The 20,037-nt window shown below is 49.1% G+C and overlaps 1 protein-coding gene across 3 annotated transcripts; it reads left to right on the forward strand.

Annotated features, from left to right (window-relative positions):
• The first annotated feature begins 83 nt into the window (after window positions 1-83).
• AEBP1 (AE binding protein 1) lies at window positions 84-19,980 on the forward strand. 3 transcript variants are annotated; one of them, XM_069071867.1, is made up of 21 exons: window positions 84-1,072; window positions 5,428-5,739; window positions 8,853-8,927; window positions 9,116-9,184; window positions 9,505-9,621; window positions 9,884-9,958; window positions 10,813-10,890; window positions 11,023-11,106; window positions 11,265-11,318; window positions 11,584-11,693; window positions 11,948-12,087; window positions 12,881-12,965; window positions 13,166-13,310; window positions 13,686-13,771; window positions 14,475-14,598; window positions 16,089-16,285; window positions 16,541-16,720; window positions 17,066-17,417; window positions 18,168-18,307; window positions 18,543-18,642; window positions 18,972-19,980. In XM_069071867.1, exons 1-21 carry the CDS (start codon window positions 826-828, stop codon window positions 19,547-19,549), a joined length of 3,348 nt encoding a protein of 1,115 aa, XP_068927968.1. In that variant the 5' UTR covers window positions 84-825; the 3' UTR covers window positions 19,550-19,980. The 3 variants fall into 3 exon arrangements, with proteins under 3 accessions (XP_068927968.1, XP_068927967.1, XP_068927966.1); XM_069071866.1 differs by having other exon boundaries at window positions 86-1,111; window positions 9,119-9,184; XM_069071865.1 differs by having other exon boundaries at window positions 87-1,111.
• Window positions 19,981-20,037: the final 57 nt, after the last annotated feature.

The following is a 20,037-nucleotide window of genomic DNA, read 5'->3' on the forward strand; positions in this document are numbered from 1 at the left end:
TTGGCTCCAGGGCGGCCGCTCCAGCTGGGTCGGGGCAGGAGGGGCAGGGCTGAACCCAAGCCGCCAAACCGAGGCAAGGCTAGGGTTGACTTGGCTGTTCCAGAGGGGGTGGAGGGAGTGAAGTCCGCCCTGGGGTCCTAAGCAGGGAAGTGTTCGTGGCTCAGTCAGGGGGCACTGGGAACCGCCTCCCGGTAGACCAGGCTCCTGCTGAAGACTTTTTCTTCGGGTGATGTCTACGGATCTTCAAAGCCGCCAAACTCTGCCAAAGCCGGGGCCGCCGTCTGCTCCACATTACGCGCCCGCCCACCCTCTCCCGGAGCTGACATTCTTTGGGCCGAACGCTAGTTTCCCCCATTGCAGCCTCCTCCGGGGGGCGGCTCCGGCTCCTCCTCCTCCCTCTCCCCTAACCTCCTCCTTCCCCGGCTCCAGAAACCCTGGCTCTGCCTGGACCGCTATTCTACTCGGCGCCTCCAAAGGACCGGGCTGCCCCCGCACTGCCGTACTCAGGAACGCAGAGCGGAGCGCAGCCAAGCGCAGCGCACTGCCGAACCGAGCCCGGCGCGCAGCGGCTTGCCGCCCGGCCGCCCCGGCGCCTCACACCTGCCCAGCTGGGGAGCCGCGCCTTACTCCCCACAGTGAATAGGAGACTGGGGGCTTGGCCGCCCCCGGCTCGTGCCCGAGTCCTTCCAAATCGGAACTCAGGGCTCTGGATTCTCTCGCCCAGCCCCGCCCCGTCCCATCCCATTCCGTCTCCTCCCATCCCGGTGGTAACTTCGGATTCCCTAGTAGTAGTGCTGCATTTAGGGAGAAGGGGAGCTGGTGGCTATGGCTCGCCCTAGCCCTCGAGGGACCCCATTTTTGCCCCTGCTTTGCTGCCTTCTGGGGCTGCTGACACTGTGCCCTGGAGGGAAGCCCCAGACAGTGCTAACCGACGACGAGATCGAAGAGTTTTTGCAAGGCTTCCTTCAGGAGCTGGACCCCCAGCGGAAGGAGGAGGGAGAGGGAGAGGGGAAGGAAGTGGAGCAGGGGCTCCCTGAAACCACCCTGAGTGCCAAGAAAGGGAAAGCAGGAGGTAAGAAGCCTGTAGACACCGGAGTGGAAGGAAAAGAAGGTAAGCTTCCTTGGAAAGGTGTGGGGGGGACGGCAGCCTGCCCCAGATGAGTTACAGAGGCCACGGGAGGGAGATGGAATGGAGAACCGAAAGGCATCAGCCACGTGCCCTGGTGGGGTGGGGGGAATAGAAGGGAGAGAGGGAGGAGCACGGGAGGCGTGGGGGAGCAGGGGACTCCGGGAAGGAGAAGGGCAGTGGTGTAGAGAAGACTCTACACACCAAGTCATTTTAAATGCTTATCCCCAAGATAGTACGTAGAACGGCCCCAAACAGGTCGAGCCCGCGCAGCAATGAGCTCTTTTCCCTTCATTTTGGGGCCAGGGTCCCTCATCGGGGAGGCTTTGGGAAGAAGTGTCCTCAGACACTTGGTCCTTGGTACCGACCACACCTCTCTCAACACTCACAACCTTCCCAGTCCCTGAGGACTCTCATCTTCTCTGGGCTTGACATCCGAGACAGCCCTCTGCCTCTGTGCCTTGGAGCTCTCTACTTAGGTAACCTGTGCTAAGAGCCTTTGAGGGGTTTCCTACAAACTCATCATTCCCCAACTTCTTTGTGGAATACAAACATTGTTTTTTGGAGTCAGAGGTCACACATACCTCTTCCTGCCTAGTGCCTGAGTAGTCAGTCAGGCACCCTTAGTCCTCAGTCTTCAATCAATTTATGGGTGGTCTGAAAGATGGCCCTCCCCATGCCCCGTCCCCCATCCTATTGCAACAGTATCTTATAATGAAAGAAAACTAAACAAAAGACCTATGTGGAAGTCCCTCCCTCCCCCTAAACTATATTGAGCACCTGGACTTCACGTTCTAGGAACAAATGAATAGTTTTGCTTGGGGGAAAAATCATCTTAACGGGAAAGAAAGGCAGGTGTGAAGACTGAGGCCCTCTTGGGTTACGATGGCCAGATGACTGGACCAGACTGAGATCAGGAGATCATCTAGGTAACCTCCTCATTTCACTGAAGAGAAAACTGAGATTGGGAAATTAAGTTTTGAGGTCATCCAAGTGATAAGGAGCAGGCCTGGGTTTTGAACTACAGATCCAGTGTGTGCTTCTCAAAATGATTCTGTCCTACTTTATCATTCTGAATTGGCTGGGGCTGGAAATTCTGGAACCAAGTTCTGATTTCCTGGTTTAGGAGTGTTTGAGGTAGCATGGTATAATTGAAAGCAAACAGGTTTTCTAGTCAGAAGACCTGGGTTTGGGTCCCAGCAGTGTGACCCTGGATCAACCAACTATTGGCCCTTTTTGAGCTTTTGAGCAAAATCTATAAAATGACGATATTTACACCATTCCTCAGCCAGAGTCATCATTAAAGAAAGTACTTTGTAAACATGTATATGCCACATAAATGTTACTGGTCAGCATCTCTATTCTTTCTTTCCCCCACAAACCTTATCCTCAAATTCCCTTTTTTCTTATTTTCCAGCATTTTCTCCCACTCTTCCCTCTGCTGCCCACAAGAAACCCTGACCAGAGTGATGAAACAGACCTAGCCATATAGCTGACTTCACTCTTCCCACTTCATTTCAGTGATTCTGAGTATTTTAGGGCTGAGAGGGGGTTGAGGGATCATTTACTATGACCTCTCAACTTAAAAAGCTGAGCTTCCAGGAGGTGAACTGGTCCCAAGTTTACATAACTAGTTTCCAAGGTCCCCTAACTTCAAGTTCAGTGTTTCTGGAGTTCAATAATGCTACCCCCTGAGGCCTTCTCAACCTCCTAAAATGTTCCATTCTTCCAGACTCCTCTTACTCTTTCCTGGATTCCTTCCCACCTGTAGAGGCTGGAGCAGGAACCCAGAGGTCTTGATCCTTCCCCAACTTACTGCTCACCTTATCCAGTGCTGCTTCCCCAGCCCAACAGCACCACCCCCAGTTCTGGATGGCTTGTCCTTGAAGCTTTTGGCCAGTCTCCATCTCCCTTCATCCCTCACCCCCAGGTCCCTGCCCCACAGTGCTTTTGGTCATTTCTGTTTCCCTTGTTTTTCCCCTCCCAGGTTGCCGTCTGGGTTTTTGGTTATTTTTCTTTAGTCTTCCAGTATTAGCTCTTTTTTTTTTTTTTTTTGGTCTGGATGAAATTCCCGGCAGCACTTCCAGCCTTTCCTTATAAGTGGCTGAGCTTTTTCTGGGTCAGTGTTTTCCTATAGGCTTCTTTGGACCATAGAAGACAGATCTCTCTCACTCTTATTCTCTGGGAATTTTGCCCCAAAGCAATTCTCTCTCCCTTCTCCCCACCCCTCTTTGTTCCCTATTATAAGACTTTGTCTTTTTCAGCTACCACTCTAGATTAACTGGTTAGCTTCTCTTCACTGGACCCTCCCCCCACAGCTAGTCTTCCCCCCCCCCCATCCCTCCTTAAAGTGATCATTTCCTTGCAGTTTCTATCTGCCTGGCAGTGTCCAATTCATGTGACTATCTCATCCCAGCCATTTGGAATTTACTGTACCAGCAGAATGTCCACAGATCAGTGGCAGCTGTCTTAATACAGCACTGTCTTCATCCCTGTCCAGTGAGCTCCTGGGTATGGGCTACTAGGTGACGCAATGGATAAAGCACTGGGCCTGGAGTCAGGAAGACCTGAATTCAAATCTAGCCTTGGACACTTACTAGCTGTGTGACCTTAGGGAAGTCACTTAACTTCTCTTTGCCTTATTTTTCTCAATTGCAAAATAATAGCACCTACCTCACAGGGTTGTTGTGAGGATCAAATGAGATAATATTTGTAAATATTATCTTAGTAATAATAGTATTGTAACTTAGTGCAATTGTAAGTAAACACTTAGTACTGCCCAGCACAGTAGGTGCTGTATCAATCCTAGCTATTATTGTATTATTGTATTGCTAGTATCATTGTATCACCTAGTATTATTGTATGGAGTAAGAGAAGACTTCCTCATACCAAACTTACTACCTGGACCACTACTGGACCTCATACCAAACTTACTACCTGGACCCAGTCCCCTTCCTACTTAGTGTGAAACAATGCAAAGAACAATAGACTTGGAAGTCAGACCTGGGCTCTAGTTTCTGCCCTGACTCTAACTAGACATGCAACTTTGGAAAAGGCACTCAATCTTTCTGGGCCTCAGTTTCCTCATCTGTAAAGTGAGAGGGACTGGAGTAAATGGCTTTTCCAGCTCTACCATTCTTTGATACCATGATCCTGCTTCCAAATATTGTGAAAGGAGTTGCCCACTGGCTCTCACAGGGCTTCCCCAGACCCAGAAAGATGCGTATGTGACCCTGGGCAAATCCCTTAACTTCTCTGGACCTCAGTTTCCTCATCTATAAAATGAAGAATGTGGACTAGTTGACTTCTTAGGTCTCTTCCAGCTCTAGGTCTACGTTAGAGATAACTTTGTCTAACCCTCTAATTTTATAGATGAGGAAACTTCGGCTAAGAAAAGTGAAGCATCTTGTAGCATAGCTGGGATTTGAACTCACATCTTCTAATTCTAAATCTGGGGCTCTTTCTACTACACCATGCATCATGTTCCTATCAGAATACATCTATGACATATCTGCCCTCTCCATGGACGATATACATTAAATTCGCTCTGCTTTTCTTATCTGTTCTCCCTCTCCTCCACCCCCACCTTGGATTATTTCTCCTTCTGCCCCCTTTCCCACCCTTCCCTTTGCTTCAGCCCCACATGGGGAGAGGTTGCAGACCTCTCTGAAGTGGCTAAGAGGACACTGAGAAGATTCTCTCCCCATAAGCTAGCTCCATCCCTGTTCCTGTAAGTGGCTCCTTACCTTGTTCAATCTCCCTCTCCCTTTAACCTCCATCTACTCTTGACAGTAAAAAAAACATGGAAACAGGTAGAATAACTGAAAAAAATTATGAGCAACATTAATTATCAATATAAACAATAAAATGTGCTTAGTTTCTTCATTTAAATTAATTTCAATGCAAGAAGTATCATACTTCCTTTTTAGACTCCCAGGATTCTCTGTCTCCCTATTCTTGTTCACTTTTCCTCTGGATCATAGATAGTAGCAGAACAGGATCACTCTTCTTTCCTTTCTAAGATATCAGTGCCAAAGTTTCAGGAACAATTTTCATGGGACTTACACTCCCAGAGATGGTGTCTAGAAGGAGCAGCTGTGGCATTTCTAAGCCTGGGTGCTAGACGGGGTTAAGGAAGCAGAAGAGACGCGGTGGTACCCCTGTTCCTCAGTCTCTCCATTTTGGGAACTTCTTTATCTCCCCTCTGTAGTTTCAGGTTTTTAGGGGCCAGGAAACTGAATGAACTTTTTTGCCCTGGTTATATCATCTTGATAATGGAGTATTCTTTCCTTCCTCCCTAGTGCCTCCTGAAAAGGCCAAAGACAAAGGAAAGAAAGGGAAGAAAGATAAAGGTCCTAAGCCCACAAAGAGACCGTTGGAGAACTCCCCAAAGCCCACCAGGAAGGGGAAGGAGAAGCCCCCAAAGGCGACTAAAAAGCCCAAGGAGAAACGACCTAAGGCAACTAAGAAACCCAAGGAGAAACGACCCAAGACCACCAAGAAGCCCCCCACTGGGAAAAGTCGTCCCACCCAGTTTTATGTGGAGGACTTGGAGAGGCCTGTAGCCCCACCTCCAGTCCTGGAGATCTACCCAGATGAGGAAACAGAAAGAGGTCAGTGCTAGACCTAGAATAGCCATATGGGGTTGAGGAGTCTTATGGTGAGCCAGAGCTCTCTTACCCATTGCTGAGGGTATGGGTGAAGGTGAAAGCATGATGAGGACACAGATGTGGACAAGGAAAGGGCAAGGGGAGTCAGCAGTGTCTAAAGTGGAAATATTATCTCTCTGCACCACCACACATGAATGGTCCCTTCTCCCTAACCCCCACCCTTCACCCACCATCAATGTAGTTCAGCAAATATTTATTGAGTCCACTCTGTGCCAAGAAATGTGCTAGGGGCTAGGGATACAGAGACAAAAATGGAATTCTGTCTGCCCTCAAGGAGATTATAATCTCTTTATCTCATTGGAATCATCTCTTATCCTACTCAGGGAAGTTCCAGAGCCTGGGGTGAGAGGTGGGCGGCTGGGGTTTCTGGCCCTCTATGAACCTGAACTTCAGCACCATGGCTCTAGTCCTAACCCTCCCCTCTGCCCAACCCATACAGTCGTAGAGGCCTTTTAAGCTTTGGCAGCAATTTTTCCTCATTTCTTTTAAACGGTTTATTAATGTGATTTTTCTTTTAACATCACTGTCAGTTCCCTCCCAATATAACGTTTCATTATAACAAAAGTCCAGGTTGGCAAAAATGATACTTTGACTGTGTCTGATGTTATTTGGCTCATTCTACACCTGAAGTTCCCTCCTGCTGTACCAAGAAGACAGGCATGTTTCACCTTACAGTTATCTAAATCCAAGATGGATAGCTACATTGATCACAGCTCTGATGTCTTTCAATGATTTTTTTTTTGCCTTATTACAGTCATCATGTAAATTTTATTTTATCGGTTCTTAGGCAACAATTCTACAAAGAAAAAGTGATTTCCATGCTTGTAGCCCCACCTTGTCTATCAGTCTCTTGCCCTGCGGGTCTTGCCTCTGCCTACCTCAATTCCATTCATCCCAGGCTCATGGCCTTTGTGTGATACCCTCATGGAGTATCTTTCCAGTCCAGTTGTCCTGTATGAGAATGACCTAAGCACATCCCAGAAGTAGGATGAGCGAGCAGTTCATCTTGGTGCCCCTGAGGGACTGTTTATTTCCCCCTTCTTCCTCAGAACTAAGGCTGATCCCTGCTCTCAGGGATCAGACCAGGGAAGGAGTAAGGAGTGAATACTATGGACAGCTCATTGGAGCCTTGTTATTCCTCCCTCTGATGAGTTCTTGAAAGCACTGCCTAGGGTCAGAGGCACCGCTTGGGCTAAAGATATAGAATCATGGAATTAATCAGTAAGTCAATAAACACATTTATTAAGTGCTTACTATGAGCCTGGCACTGTACTAAACACTAGAGATATAAAGACAGACAAAACAATCCCTGTCTTCAAGGACTTTGTATTCTAACAGGGGAGAGAAGATATTTCAATCTGCATACACAAATATACATATATATATGTAAACACATATACATGTATTCATATACATCCATATAGACATGAAGTAACCTTAGAGGGTAGGTACTAGTCCTTAAAGGGACCAGAAAAGGCCTTTTGCAGAAATTAATGCTTGAGCTCAGTGTTGAAGGAACCCACAAATTCCCAAAGGCAGAGATGTGGAGGAAGAGAATTCCAGGCATGGGGGACCACCAGTGCAAAGGCATGGAGATGTAGGGTCATGTGTAAAAATCAGCTAGTAAGCCAATGTGGTTGGCTATAGAGGAGAGAAATGTGTTAAAATCCTGGCGAGATAGGAGGGGTCCAGGTTGTAAAGAACTTTAAATGCTGGGCCAATGAATTATATTTGATCCTAGAGGTAATAAATAGGAGCCACTGGAGATTGTTGAGTAGGAAGGATGACCTGGTCAGACCTGTCTGTGCCTTAGGAAAATCACTTCAGCAGCTCTGTGGAGTTTGGCTTGGAGATGAGAGATGCAACACTCAGTTTTCAGCAATTTCTAAGGTTCAGAGGACTTTATAGTTGGAAGAAACTGTAGAAATGATGTAGTCCAACTTCCTCATTTTATAGATAAGGAAACTGAGAGCCTTGAGGGAAAGGTTGAATGACTTTCCCAAGGTTACTTGGGCAACAGGTTAAGTGGCCAAACTGGGGTCATTTGACTCCAAACCCAAGGCTCTGGGTCACTTTGCATTGGTGAATAGCCAAGTCACATCAAGTCAAGAAGCATTTATTAATGGCTTCCACTGCGCCAGAGGACAGCTAGATGGCACTATGAATAGAGTGCCAGACCTGGAGTCAGGAAGATCTGAGTTCAAATCTGGCCTCAGACATTTACTAGCTGTGTGACCCTGGGCAAATCACTTAGCCCTGTTTGCCTCAGTTTCCTCTTTTCTAAATGAGCTGGAGAAGGAAATGGCAAACCACTCCAGTATCTCTGCCAAGAAAACCCCAAAAGGGGTAGAAATTGGGATCTCAAAGAGTTAGAAGTGACTGAAAATGACTAAATAACATCATGTGCCAGGCACTGTACTGGGCACTTGGAATACAAGCACAAGCAGAAAGACAGTCCCTGCCCTCAAGGAGCTTACATTCTAAAGGGGGAAGATAACATATAAAAAGGAGCTGAAAGGGGGTGGATGAGATGGTGAAGGTATCCGTGGTGGAAGGGGAAAATGGCAGAGAAAGTCTTATGGAGGAGAGTCAGAAGTGCAACCTGGAGAGGAATAAAGACGTGGATTGCCTGGACATCCTCCTTAACATGGAGCTTCTGGAAGGAACCAGCCAATCAGAGAAAGAGGCTGCAGGGGTGGAGGTAGCACCTTAGGTCCCTCTGGCAGTGGGTGATGCCCTGCATAGATCTCTGAGCAGCCAGAGGCCTCTCTGAAAGTGGAATGGACTTGAGTAGAGGTTGAATGGGATCACTTATCCCATATATCATAGTCAGGATTCCTTTTGAGTATCACTGTTGGACCAGATGGCACCTTTCTAAGATTCTGTGATTGTTTGATTGAGCAGGGAGGTCTCAATGCTTAGGTCTCAGGGGAAGTAATATAGCTATTGGTTGGGACCCTTGGTGTCTTGGCTGGGGAGAAGGACAGGTAGCCCACTGCTCTAACGAGAGTAAGATATGATTGTGTCCTCTTGTGTTCACTGGGTCCTTGTTGCAGGTGGGGCCATCCTTCCACCCTGGGAGGATCAAGAGGGAGTGCATACTGATCTGGAAAGGAGAGAGTTCCAGCCAGGTGAGTCTTGGCAAGACCAGCTACAGATACTCCCAAGCCCTAGAATACTTACTTGTGTGCTCAGCTAAAGCCCCCACTTCAGGCCCAACTCTTAGCCTCCTTGACACTTGGGATCACTGGAGAAGGCCTGTGATGATGCTGTAACTAGAGTCCCCCAGGCAGGGCTGTGACCAGTGTTTTCTCTTCAGAAGAGGAGGAGACAGAGCCACCTACATTGGATTATAATGACCAGATCGAAAGGGAGGACTATGAAGACTGTAAGTAGGATTTCTGCCTTTGAGAGGGAAGGAGGGACTGCCCCCAGTTTCGGAACTAACCAGTGCCTAGAGTGCCTGAGCTGGGCGTAGAATGAATAGCCCTTGTGGGACTGGGAACATCGATTTGACCATGGAATCACTTCATCATCTTCTTCCTGGTGTAACAAGTTGTGAGAAAGACCACCCTCCCCACCCCACCCCCATCCCAGGCCCTGGCACTCCATCTGTAGCCTCCTTTCTCTTTGCCTGAGTGCGCCTTCCACTCAGCCTCCCATCCCCTGGAAGGGACACTGCTACCCCCGATTCTATTCCTTTTCCAGTTGAGTATGTACGACGGCAAAAGAAACCCAGGCCCCCTCCCAGCAGGAAGAAGACTGAGAGACCTCGTCCAGAGCCCCCTGAGGAGCTGAAACCAGAGCCTCCAGGGGAGAGACCAGGCAGGGAACCTGCTTCTTCATTTTGGGAACTTGGGGTGTGGGGACTAGAGGAGGAAGGAGATAGAATTGAGAGTATGCAGGGTGGTGAAAAGAAGGAATGAGATGGAGGGAGAAGCAGGACTAGTGACAGGACAGGTTAAAAGCAAGGAAGTTGGAAGGAATAGAAGAAATCACAGGAAGACTGAGCAAGAAAAGCCTCAGAGGAAGGGGACAAAGGTACTCAAAGCTAAACTACCCTTTTCTCCTGATTCCTGCTCCATAGATAGCCTTAAGCCCCCACCGCCCCTACCAGTCCCTGACTATGGAGATGGCTACGTGATTCCAGACTACGATGATAGTGAGTATGCATGCCTGGTGTTTCCATGTTGACCCTGTTCTCCCCATTTCTCAGTCTCAGCTCTATCTGTTCCTCTTATCCCGCCTACAACACTCATTTGCCCTCTGGGAAGTGGGGATCTATGTCTCACAGGTGTCTGGGGGTCAGGTATAAGGGCTAGAGATGCCCTGGGATGAACCTTGTAAATGGACACAGAGAAACATAAGGGCAGGGAGAGTGGAATCTAATCTAATCTAACAGCTCCTGGGAGTCGATCCTACCACATGATGTGCCTTATGATAATGTGAAACTCATTTTTCTCTTTCTGACTTCTGATGACTTTGGCCTGTCTCTCCAGCCTGATGTTTGTACTCAGATGTCTCAGTCTCCTTAAATTTAGCCTGTCTAAAATGACACTCATCTTCTCTTCCTTTCCATCCTTTCTTCCCCTCCCTTCCCCACTGCCTTCTTCACCGTTTTCTTTCCTCACCCTCAGATCCACATTTTCTATCAGTGATACTGCCATTTTCCCAGTCATTCAAGAGGAAAATTCAAGCCATCTCTCCGACTCTTTCCTGTCCTTTGGCCTCACCCATTCTGTTATAGAGCCTCATCAATGAGCCATTAAAATGTCATGGAGCTTATAGGCCAGTGGGTTGTCTATTTGTTCACACACTTAAGTCCTAAGGGTCAGGCCAGGATCACAGTCTTCTTTGTTACTTCCCACAGAGCTGGGCTTCTAATAGGTACTTGGTAAATATTTTGTGAATAGAATTAAGAAAGGAGGAAAGTTTTAAGGGCAAGGAGGGGAGGAAATTGTGGAAGCCTGGGAAATAGGAATTGTTGCCCTGCACACAGCTGGTTCTTCTTTCCAGTGGATTATTATTTACGGCCATCCAGGCCCCAGAAGCCAGACAGCGAGTTGGAGACGGATGAAGAAAAAGAGAGACTGAGTAAGAAAATACAAAACCCTTGTGTCTATATACCCCCTTTCCTACAAACCTTGTTTGTAGGTCCCTTCCCTGGACCCTGAGTTACAATGACTGACGTGGCTCTCTCCCTCCCATCCATCCCTTCTTCTGCAGAAAAACCTAAGAAAGAGGGTGGCAGCAATAAGGAAGAGGAGCCAGATGAGACGTGGACTGAGGAGAAGGGCAAAGATCGGAAAGGTGTGTGTGTGTGTGTGTGTGTGTTGTCTAAGGGGGTAGGGGTGAGGGGAAGCAGGGAGCTACTCCCAGTTCAGCCATGAACAGAGACCAAGCTCCCTTCCAGGCCCATGCTTTCTGGACAGCCCTCACTGTTTTGCTTTTACCTCTGTCTCCCACAGGGAAGAAGAAACCCTGGGAAACAGAAGAGGAATGGAGTCCAGTGGAAAGAGAGAGTGAGTGACCAGGAGCTAGCCTGGGAAATGGAAAGGTGGACAGGGAGGGGCCTCTGCTACATACGGTGAACAAGAGTCTGTTTACCCAGGCTTGGGTGTGGTGGGGGCGCAGTGCTGGCCCAAAGGCTTTGCTTTTCTGTGGAGCAGGAAGGTATCAGCCAGTCCTGGGGAAGCTCTGTCCCAGGAGGAGGACAAAGGAAAGGCAGAGACTAGGTGGAGATGGGGGGAGGTTGCAGGCTATGTAGGGGGCTGTGTTCCTTTTTAGAGTGCCCACCAATTGGGATGGAGTCACACCGAATTGAAGACAACCAGATCCGGGCTTCCTCCATGCTAAGACATGGCCTCGGTGCCCAACGTGGGAGGCTGAATATACAGGTGTAGTCCTTGGGCTCAGGCACCCTCCTTTCCCCTGGGGTCCTTAGCCTCCTCCAGCTGCCAGTTCTCTTCACCCCCTCTCCCACCTCCTCACCAGGAAAGTCTTCACTGTGTCCACTCGTTCCATCTACTCCCTTCACTGCATGACCCCTGCTCCCTCCTCTCCCTGGTCCTTCTGCCCATCATGGCTTGGGTGTCTGGGTCTTTGGGGTTGCTCCCCCAGGCTCAGGCCATGCCCCTGGCTCTCTGGGCAGGCAGGCTCCAATGAGGATGACTACTATGATGGAGCCTGGTGTGCTGAAGATGACACCCAGGTTCAGTGGCTGGAGGTGGACACGAGAAGGAATACCAAGTTCACCGGTGTCATCACCCAGGGCCGTGACTCTACCATCCAGTAGGTGTCCAGAAAGTCAGTCACGGGGAGAGGGGAGTGAGAGTTCCCTCTGGATCTGGGCTGCAAATGGGGAATCTTGAAGGCTCCTGATTCAAATTTCATTCTTCTCCCCATCATAAGAAGCAAGCCAGACTGGTAGATTTCTAGCCCTAACCTCAGTTTTCCCATCTGTTCACTGACTGTGCTGGAGACTGAGTGTCTTCTTTAAGACTGAACTGCGTTCTTTAAGATGTAGCAACAGGGCAGAGGTGGTAATGGATGATTATTTCTTCCTCTGTCATAGAATAGAATTGAGAGCATTGGGTAGGGTAGAAGATAAGCCAGCCAAGAAGAAGTTAGTAGATTAATTAGACCCAGAAGAGTTTATATAGACTTATAACTGGAAAAGAATCTTAGAGATCATCTCATCTGACCCCCTCATTATGGAAATGAAGAAGCTGAGACCTTGAAAAATCACATGGCTTGCCCAAGATTACATAGAAAGTGAGTAGAAGACCCAGGATTAGAACTCAGGTCCTCTGCCTTCACACGTTCTCCTCCCACTACACCACTTGTCAGCTGTTGAGATCTAGGGCTTGGCCTAAGCTACAGGGGGAACCAGAGAAGCCTAGTCAAGGTTAAATGGGGAATCGCCTCTCTCAATGGAACTTGTCAGCCACAGCACTTTCTTCTGGTGTCAGGAACCAGAGGGTTCAGAAGGAAAGCTCAGGCTGGCTTAGGGGAAATTGAGCCTTTTGGAAAGCCAGAGAGGGAGGACAGCTTCTAACTAGAATTTTATCTCCTGTTCACACAGCGATGATTTTGTCACCACCTTCTTCGTGGGTTTCAGCAATGACAGCCAGAATTGGGTGATGTACACCAATGGCTATGAGGAGATGGTGGGTGTCTCTGTGTTAAGATCTTTCCTCTCCCTCCTCCCTGTGCCACCTTCAGACCTTCTCAAAACCAAGCCCTTGGTGCCCCTGTCTCCCTTGCCCCCTTCTCTCCCTCCCTGTAAGCTATGTTGTCATGTGGTGGTGGTGGTGATGTGGGCCGGCTATTGGGAAGAAGTGTTGCTAAGAGTCAGACCTCTCCCCAGACCTTTCACGGGAATGTGGATAAAGACACGCCAGTGCTGAGTGAATTCCCAGAGCCTGTTGTGGCCCGTTTCATCCGTATCTACCCACTCACCTGGAATGGCAGCCTCTGTATGAGGCTGGAGGTGCTGGGCTGTCCCCTGACTGGTGAGCGTGGTCTTGGGGAAGCAGAACTATATTTCCCTTTGGGCCAGGAGGTCCCTGTTAGGGAATAGGCATTTAGGCTTTCAGAAGAAATCAGTTTAGATCTCTAAAATTACTTCCAACCCTAAATATTCTATGGGTATGCTACTAATAATAGAGTAACAGTTAACGTTTGCAGAGTGGTGCATATACATTCTCATTTGAGTTTTGCAACAACCCTGCAGGTACAAGAGTCATTGGGGAGATTTTACAGTTGTGGGAGCTGGATCAGTGATGGGACTAGAGTCACACAGCTAGTGTCAGAGGCGGGATTTAAACTGAGAGGTGGAGGGAACCAAGGGGTAGTGGAGATGGTCCAAGACCTTTTTCCCCCTGCAGCCATCCACAGCTACTACACGCACAATGAGGTCACGACCACTGACAACCTGGATTTCCGCCACCACAGCTACAAGGACATGAGGCAGGTGGGAACGACGTTTTACCTTCCCACATCCTGGCTGTCTCCATCTGAGCTTCGTTTCTCCAATCTCCATAGCTCCTTGGTCCCCACATGAATCCTAGTCCCTGTTATATATCCCTGCCATGAGGTCCTTTCTCCAGTCCTCTGGTTTAGTACATCTGTGGGCTCTGAGAGGCCCTGATCACCAGCTGCTCATGGGCCATGAGGTCAGGGGGAAGCACTGAGATTTCCCTGCCAAAAATAGGCTCTGTGTTGGAAAAAGTACATGCTTTGATGGGAGCCAGGGGGAGATGCCTCCCTCTCTGCCTGAGTACTGTACACTGATGTCCCAAGGATTCCCCAGGTTGGCATTGTAGGCATATACATGTTCCCCTTTCTTGGGGGTCACTAGGAAATTCTGCTTCAATCTGGGATACAAGAAACTATTTTAAGGGACTTTTAGCATTGGTATCACTATGCCCTCTGTGCCTCCTAAGCCCCTGGTAATGGGGACCACAGGCCAGGACAGGTCAACTCAGCTGAATGGGTGTATTTTAGTGGCAGTCCCTGATCTTCATCTACCTTTTCTGATGCCTTAGGGAGGTGGGGGTGGGGGTGTCCTTAGTATACTGCCTTCTATGCTGGGAAGGGGTGACAGGAGTAAGTACGGGGTATATTGGGCAGGTAGAAGAGGACAGTAGTGTGACTTGTTTTGCTTCCTTGCTCAGTTAATGAAGGTGGTGAATGAGGAATGCCCCACGATCACCCGCACCTACAGCCTAGGCAAGAGCTCCAAGGGACTGAAGATCTATGCCATGGAAATCTCCGACAACCCTGGGGAACATGAGCTGGGTGAGCGTGAAGCCTTCCATCCCACAGTTAGGAGCCATCTGCTTGGCTCAAACGATGGGCCCACATTGCCCCCTGGAGGCCAAGCTTGGAAGGGACAGATGCCTACTGGGTTGGACACTGGTCCTGTTTATAAGCAATAGACGCAGTTCACATGGTTATTCTAAAATCAGAGCGTCTTAGAATATGAAAGAACCTACAAGGCCACTGAGCCCAACCTGTACTTGAGCAAGAATGACCTGTGTATTTCTAACAAGTGGTCCTTTAGCCCCTGCTCCATGGATGGGTGGTGAAGCCTAACAGTGTTGGGGAACTCATTAACTCTCTTGGGCATACCTGTTCTTATATGGGGCCAGAGCCTTCTTTGAGAAAACTGTTATCTGTCCCTCTATCCAAATCTTTTATTAAACACACACACACACTATTTGAACCAGAGCTGTGATTTCACTGGTTTACAGAAATACTGTAATAACTTCCTCTGTGAATGTCCATCAACTTCTGCCCTACAACCTTTGGCCTTAGGAAGGGCCTCCGCCCCCTGCCCCAAGTTGGGTGAATTGGGAGGTGAAATGATTTGTCCAGTATATACCAGAGGGAGGATTTGATTCAGGTCTTCTTGCCTCAAGGTCAATTATCTATCTACTATGCTATGCTGCTTCACGTATCCTTATATATTTGTATATTCTCTCCCTCTCTATCTTTATGTCTCTCTGTCTTTCTCTCCCTAGACAAGAGTCCCCAAATTGGACTAAGATTTTAGGAACACCCTGTATATCTATTTACATATATGTGTATTTACATACATGTACATATGTGTGTATACACACGTGTTTGACTTTATGGTTTAAGAAGTGCTTTCTTTACAACAATCCTATGAGGTAGGCAGGACAGCTATTATACTGATTTTGCATATGAGGAAACTGAGGCTCAGATGAGGTAACTTGCCTAGAGTCATACAGCTAGCAGGTAACAGAGCTGGGGGCCTCTGATACAGAGTGTTTTTTTCTTTCATCAACAGCTCCACTCATTTTTTTTTCACATACTACGTTTCACCTCAATAATGGAAACCCTCTCTTGTAACAAAGCTAAAACAGATGATATAGTGAACCCCTCTCATAGCATATGAAACATTATTCCCAAGCTCTGTCCCTCTCTCCAGGGTATTTTCCCTTAAATCACACTGCCTCTGAAAACGATGCCCACATTTATAAAACGCCTGCTGGTTTCCCAAGCATTCTCTCCAACTTTTCATTTGATCCTCATTGCGAGCTTATTAGGAAGGCAAGGTGGAAATCATCACTGCCATTTTTACAGATGAATAGACAGGCTCCGACAGGCTATGGCTTGCTCAAGATCACACAAGTGAGTGGCAGAGCCCAGGATTCAGACTCTTAATTTCCCTTTTTCCGTTTTCTGTTTCGCTATGTCATACTGCCTTTCAAGCCCCTTGGGTGAGCTGCTGCTTCTGCTGACCTTCTTTATGTCTACCACAGGGGAGCCTGAGTTTCGATATACAGCAGGTATCCATGGCAACGAGGTCCTGGGCCGGGAGCTACTGCTATTGTTAATGCAGTACATGTGCCGGGAATACCGAGATGGAAACCCCCGGATACGAAGTCTTGTGCATGACACTAGGATCCACCTGGTGCCTTCACTCAACCCTGATGGCTATGAGATTGCTGCCCAGATGGTGGGTGGGGTTGGGAGCCCAAGGGTCAAACACTTAGGGAGGTGGGGTGTGTGTGTGTGTGTGTGTGTGTGTGTGTGTGTGTGTGTGGGTGAGAGAGAGAGAGAGAGAGGGAGAGGGAGGGGGGGAGGGGGGGAGAGAGAGAGAGAGAGAGAGAGAGAGAGAGAGAGAGAGAGATCTGTTGCAAGACTTAAAATCAGGGTTAGAGGGACAAGATGCAAAGATTGTAGTCACTGACCAAGGCTGGTTTCTTTTCAGGGCTCTGAATTCGGAAACTGGGCATTGGGACTGTGGACTGAGGAGGGCTTTGATATCTCCGAGAACTTCCCAGATATCAACACAGTGCTGTGGGGTGCTGAGGAGAGGAAGTGGGTCCCCCACCGAGTGCCCAACAACAACTTGCCCATCCCGGACCGCTACCTTAGTGCTGATGCCACAGTGAGCACAACCAGGGTGGCTCTGGGGACCTTCTGGAGGGCAGAGCAGAGCCAGGGATGTGGTATTAGGCAGTACCTGCCCCAGTCTCCATCTGAGGGGTGAGGGGATGAAATAGTAGCCTTGGTTCCATGGTACAAAGTTTCCAGTCTCAGTGTCAGTGGGGATATTGAGACTATCCCGTTTAGTTTTGTGGGAAACAAAGAGGAAAGGTTAGACATCAAAAAGGGTGTGGCCTGTGCTTGTTTCTGCTGCACAATTAGGTTATGATGGCTAGTAGCAGGATCTCCTGTGACCCATCTGTCTACCTCTCCAGCCCTGCTTTCACTTGCCCCCTGTACCTCACAGATAGCCGTAGAAGTCCGTGCCATCATTGCCTGGATGGAGAAAAATCCTTTTGTCTTGGGTGCGAACCTGAATGGGGGTGAACGGCTGGTGTCCTATCCCTATGATATGACTCGGGCACCCAGCCAGGAACAGCTGAGGGCAGCAGCATTGGCAGCTGCCCGTGGAGAGGAGGAGGATGAAACATCTGAGATTCAGGAGACACCAGACCATGCCATCTTCCGGTGGCTTGCCATTGCCTATTCCTCAGCCCACCTCACCCTGACCGAAACCTACCGTGGGGGTTGCCAAGCACAGGACTACACAAATGGCATGGGCATTGTCAATGGCGCCAAGTGGAATCCAAGAGCAGGAAGTAAGTGAGGAATGTAGTAGGGAGAGGAGGGAGCAAGGCATGGCTAAAAAGAAACTCTATCTGGTGGCCTATATCCACCACTCCAAGCTCAACATCCTACAGCTAGATAGGTATCCTGATGCTTGGATACCCCTAGCATCTGATGGGGGAGAACACCATTTTGATCTTATAAAATATTTCACATTAAACCTTTGGGTGAATTCCAGTGATGAAGATCTAAGAGGTGCTAGGAATGGTGGCATGTCACCCCTACATTTTGCTTGGAGTTCAGTTGTCACTGTCCCAAAGACATGGCTTTAAATTGGCATAGGCCAGGCAAGTTCCATGGCCACATTAGGAAATCGATTCTAGGCCTTTTCCCTATCTCTGGGGGTGAGTTAGAGGGCTACCCCTCTACCCCTGACAGTCCTTTGTTACTCCAAAGGAATCTCCTCTCCCAAAACCATTCTAGGCTAGAGTGCCAAGAGCACCCTAATTCACAGCAAAGCTCCTGGACTCTCTAATGCAAAGTGTCTCCTGTTCTCCACTCAAAAGCTAATAAAAGATTAATTCTTGTCAGGGCTGCAGGGATCATTGAAGCCAAGACCCATTCTTATCCTGGGTCACTGGCCACTTTAGCCTGACCTCTAAGTAAGTCTGTGTGCACAAGTAGCAGCAGTACTGAGCACGCAGTGGGGCCCTGAGCATCGAGCTGAGCTCTGAAGCAGGGCTTCTGGGAAGTTACCACTGTCCCTGTCTCCCCACCTCCAGGTATGAATGACTTTAGTTACTTACACACCAATTGTCTGGAGCTCGCTATCTACTTGGGATGCGACAAGTTTCCTCATCAGAGTGAACTACCCAGAGAATGGGAGAATAACAAGGAAGCACTGCTCACCTTCATGGAGCAGGTGAGCCGGGGAAGCTCGAGTGGGCTGCTGAAAAAGCCTCCAAGGGAGAGAGTGGATGTAGTAGACGGTGGACGGGAACACTTCGGGGAGAGAAATCTTGGGAGAAGGGTCCAGGGCTCTGGAGAACTGGGTCATACAGGCAGTACATGAGGCCATGAGCCTTAGGCAAAAGGAATGGTGGGCCCTTGTAAAGTCACAGTTTCAGGGCCAAGCCTAAAACTGCCTCTTCCTGCAGGTGCATCGAGGCATTAAAGGCGTTGTGACAGATGAGCAAGGCATCCCCATTGCCAATGCCACCATCTCTGTGAGCGGCATTAACCATGGTGTCAAAACAGGTATGTGGAACGTGACACCCATTTTGCCTCTGCCCTCTATGGCAACTCCAGTCCTGTTTTTCTCAGGGAGGTATAGTTCTTATCCATTTCTGAGGTTCTCACCAATAAGGGGAAAAGTGACTACTGCATTGTCCAGATTTGAAAAGCTTTCTTTTTCAGTATTATCCAGATGGGGTGGGAATAAGCCCACTAACCTACAAACCTAGTCCAGTGAGGCGGCTGATTGTCTGATACTGCAGCCAGGAAGGGCTTGGGGTTCTGGGGCCCTACCATGGGAAGGTAGAATGCAGGGACAGTTGCATGACTTGTCCTTGTGTCCTTCTCTGTAGCTGCTGGAGGTGATTATTGGCGCATCCTGAACCCGGGTGAATACCGTGTGACAGCCCGAGCAGAAGGCTACACTCCTAGTGCCAAGACCTGCAATGTGGACTATGACATTGGCGCCACCCAGTGCAACTTCATTCTGGCTCGTTCCAATTGGAAGCGCATCAGAGAGATCTTAGCAATGAATGGGAACAGGCCCATTCCCCACATCGACCCTTCTCGACCCATGACTCCCCGAGAGCGCTTCATGCAGCGCCGTCGCATGATGTACCGCATCAAGATGCGTGAGCAGATGCGCCTTCGCCGTCTTAACGCCACAGCCAGTCCCACCCCCACCCCCACCCCCAGCTTGTCACCTGCCTATCCCGTCTCCCAGAGCACCACTCTAGAGCCCTGGAGCCTCCAGCCGCCCACCGCCCCTACCTGGGAGACAGAGACAGAGACTGAGACCTACACAGAGGTCGTGACTGAACTGGCCACAGAGTTAGAACCAGAGCTGGAGCCAGAGGAAGAACTGGCCACAGGCACAGCCTTCCCCTTCACCACAGCCGAGACCTACACTGTGAACTTTGGGGACTTCTGAGGGCCTGGCTTCTACCACTGCCCTTACCCACCGCAGCACACCCACTGACCCAGAGCTGGCTGCCACAGCCAGCTCAGAAGCCTCCAGAGAGCACAAGGCAGAGCCCCTGTCTGGGCCCTGCTAGGAGTCACCCAGTTTTTCTCCTAGTAGCCTTTCTCTAGGGTGCTGGCTCTCCCCACTTTTAGGCTAGAAAGAATGTGACTGAGATCTGCCAAGTGCCAGAGATGATGGGCAAGGGGGCCATAGGTGTGCCAGTTCCCCTGGCAGCAATCTGGTCTCCAGCCCATTCTTAGCTGTGGAATATGAACTCCTGTTGCCTAGCATGGGTGGGGAGAGATGGGATCAGAGCAAGCAGAGGCAGTAGAATGGAGCTACCTCCCCATCCCCCGTTACCATCCTGCTATACCAATAAAATAAGCTCTGATGGCAAACATCTTATTTTTGTGCCTGGCTCAGAGAAGGAAATGGGGATACTTTTATAGAGGCAG

Source organism: Petaurus breviceps, unplaced genomic scaffold, assembly GCF_028583685.1.
Source record: "Petaurus breviceps papuanus isolate PSGF00001 unplaced genomic scaffold, PetGlider_PUasm1.0 90845, whole genome shotgun sequence".
NCBI classification, from domain to species: Eukaryota; Metazoa; Chordata; class Mammalia; order Diprotodontia; family Petauridae; genus Petaurus; species Petaurus breviceps.

Excerpts from the sequence above, each read along its gene's own strand:
- AEBP1 (XM_069071865.1), top strand. The coding sequence starts at position 826 with ATGGCTCGCCCTAGCCCTCGAGGGACCCCATTTTTGCCCCTGCTTTGC. Across the intron at positions 9,622-9,883 it reads GCCTCCAGGGGAGAGACCAG|ATAGCCTTAAGCCCCCACCG; the intron begins GCAGGGAACCTG and ends CCTGCTCCATAG. Across the intron at positions 13,311-13,685 it reads GCTGGGCTGTCCCCTGACTG|CCATCCACAGCTACTACACG; the intron begins GTGAGCGTGGTC and ends TTCCCCCTGCAG.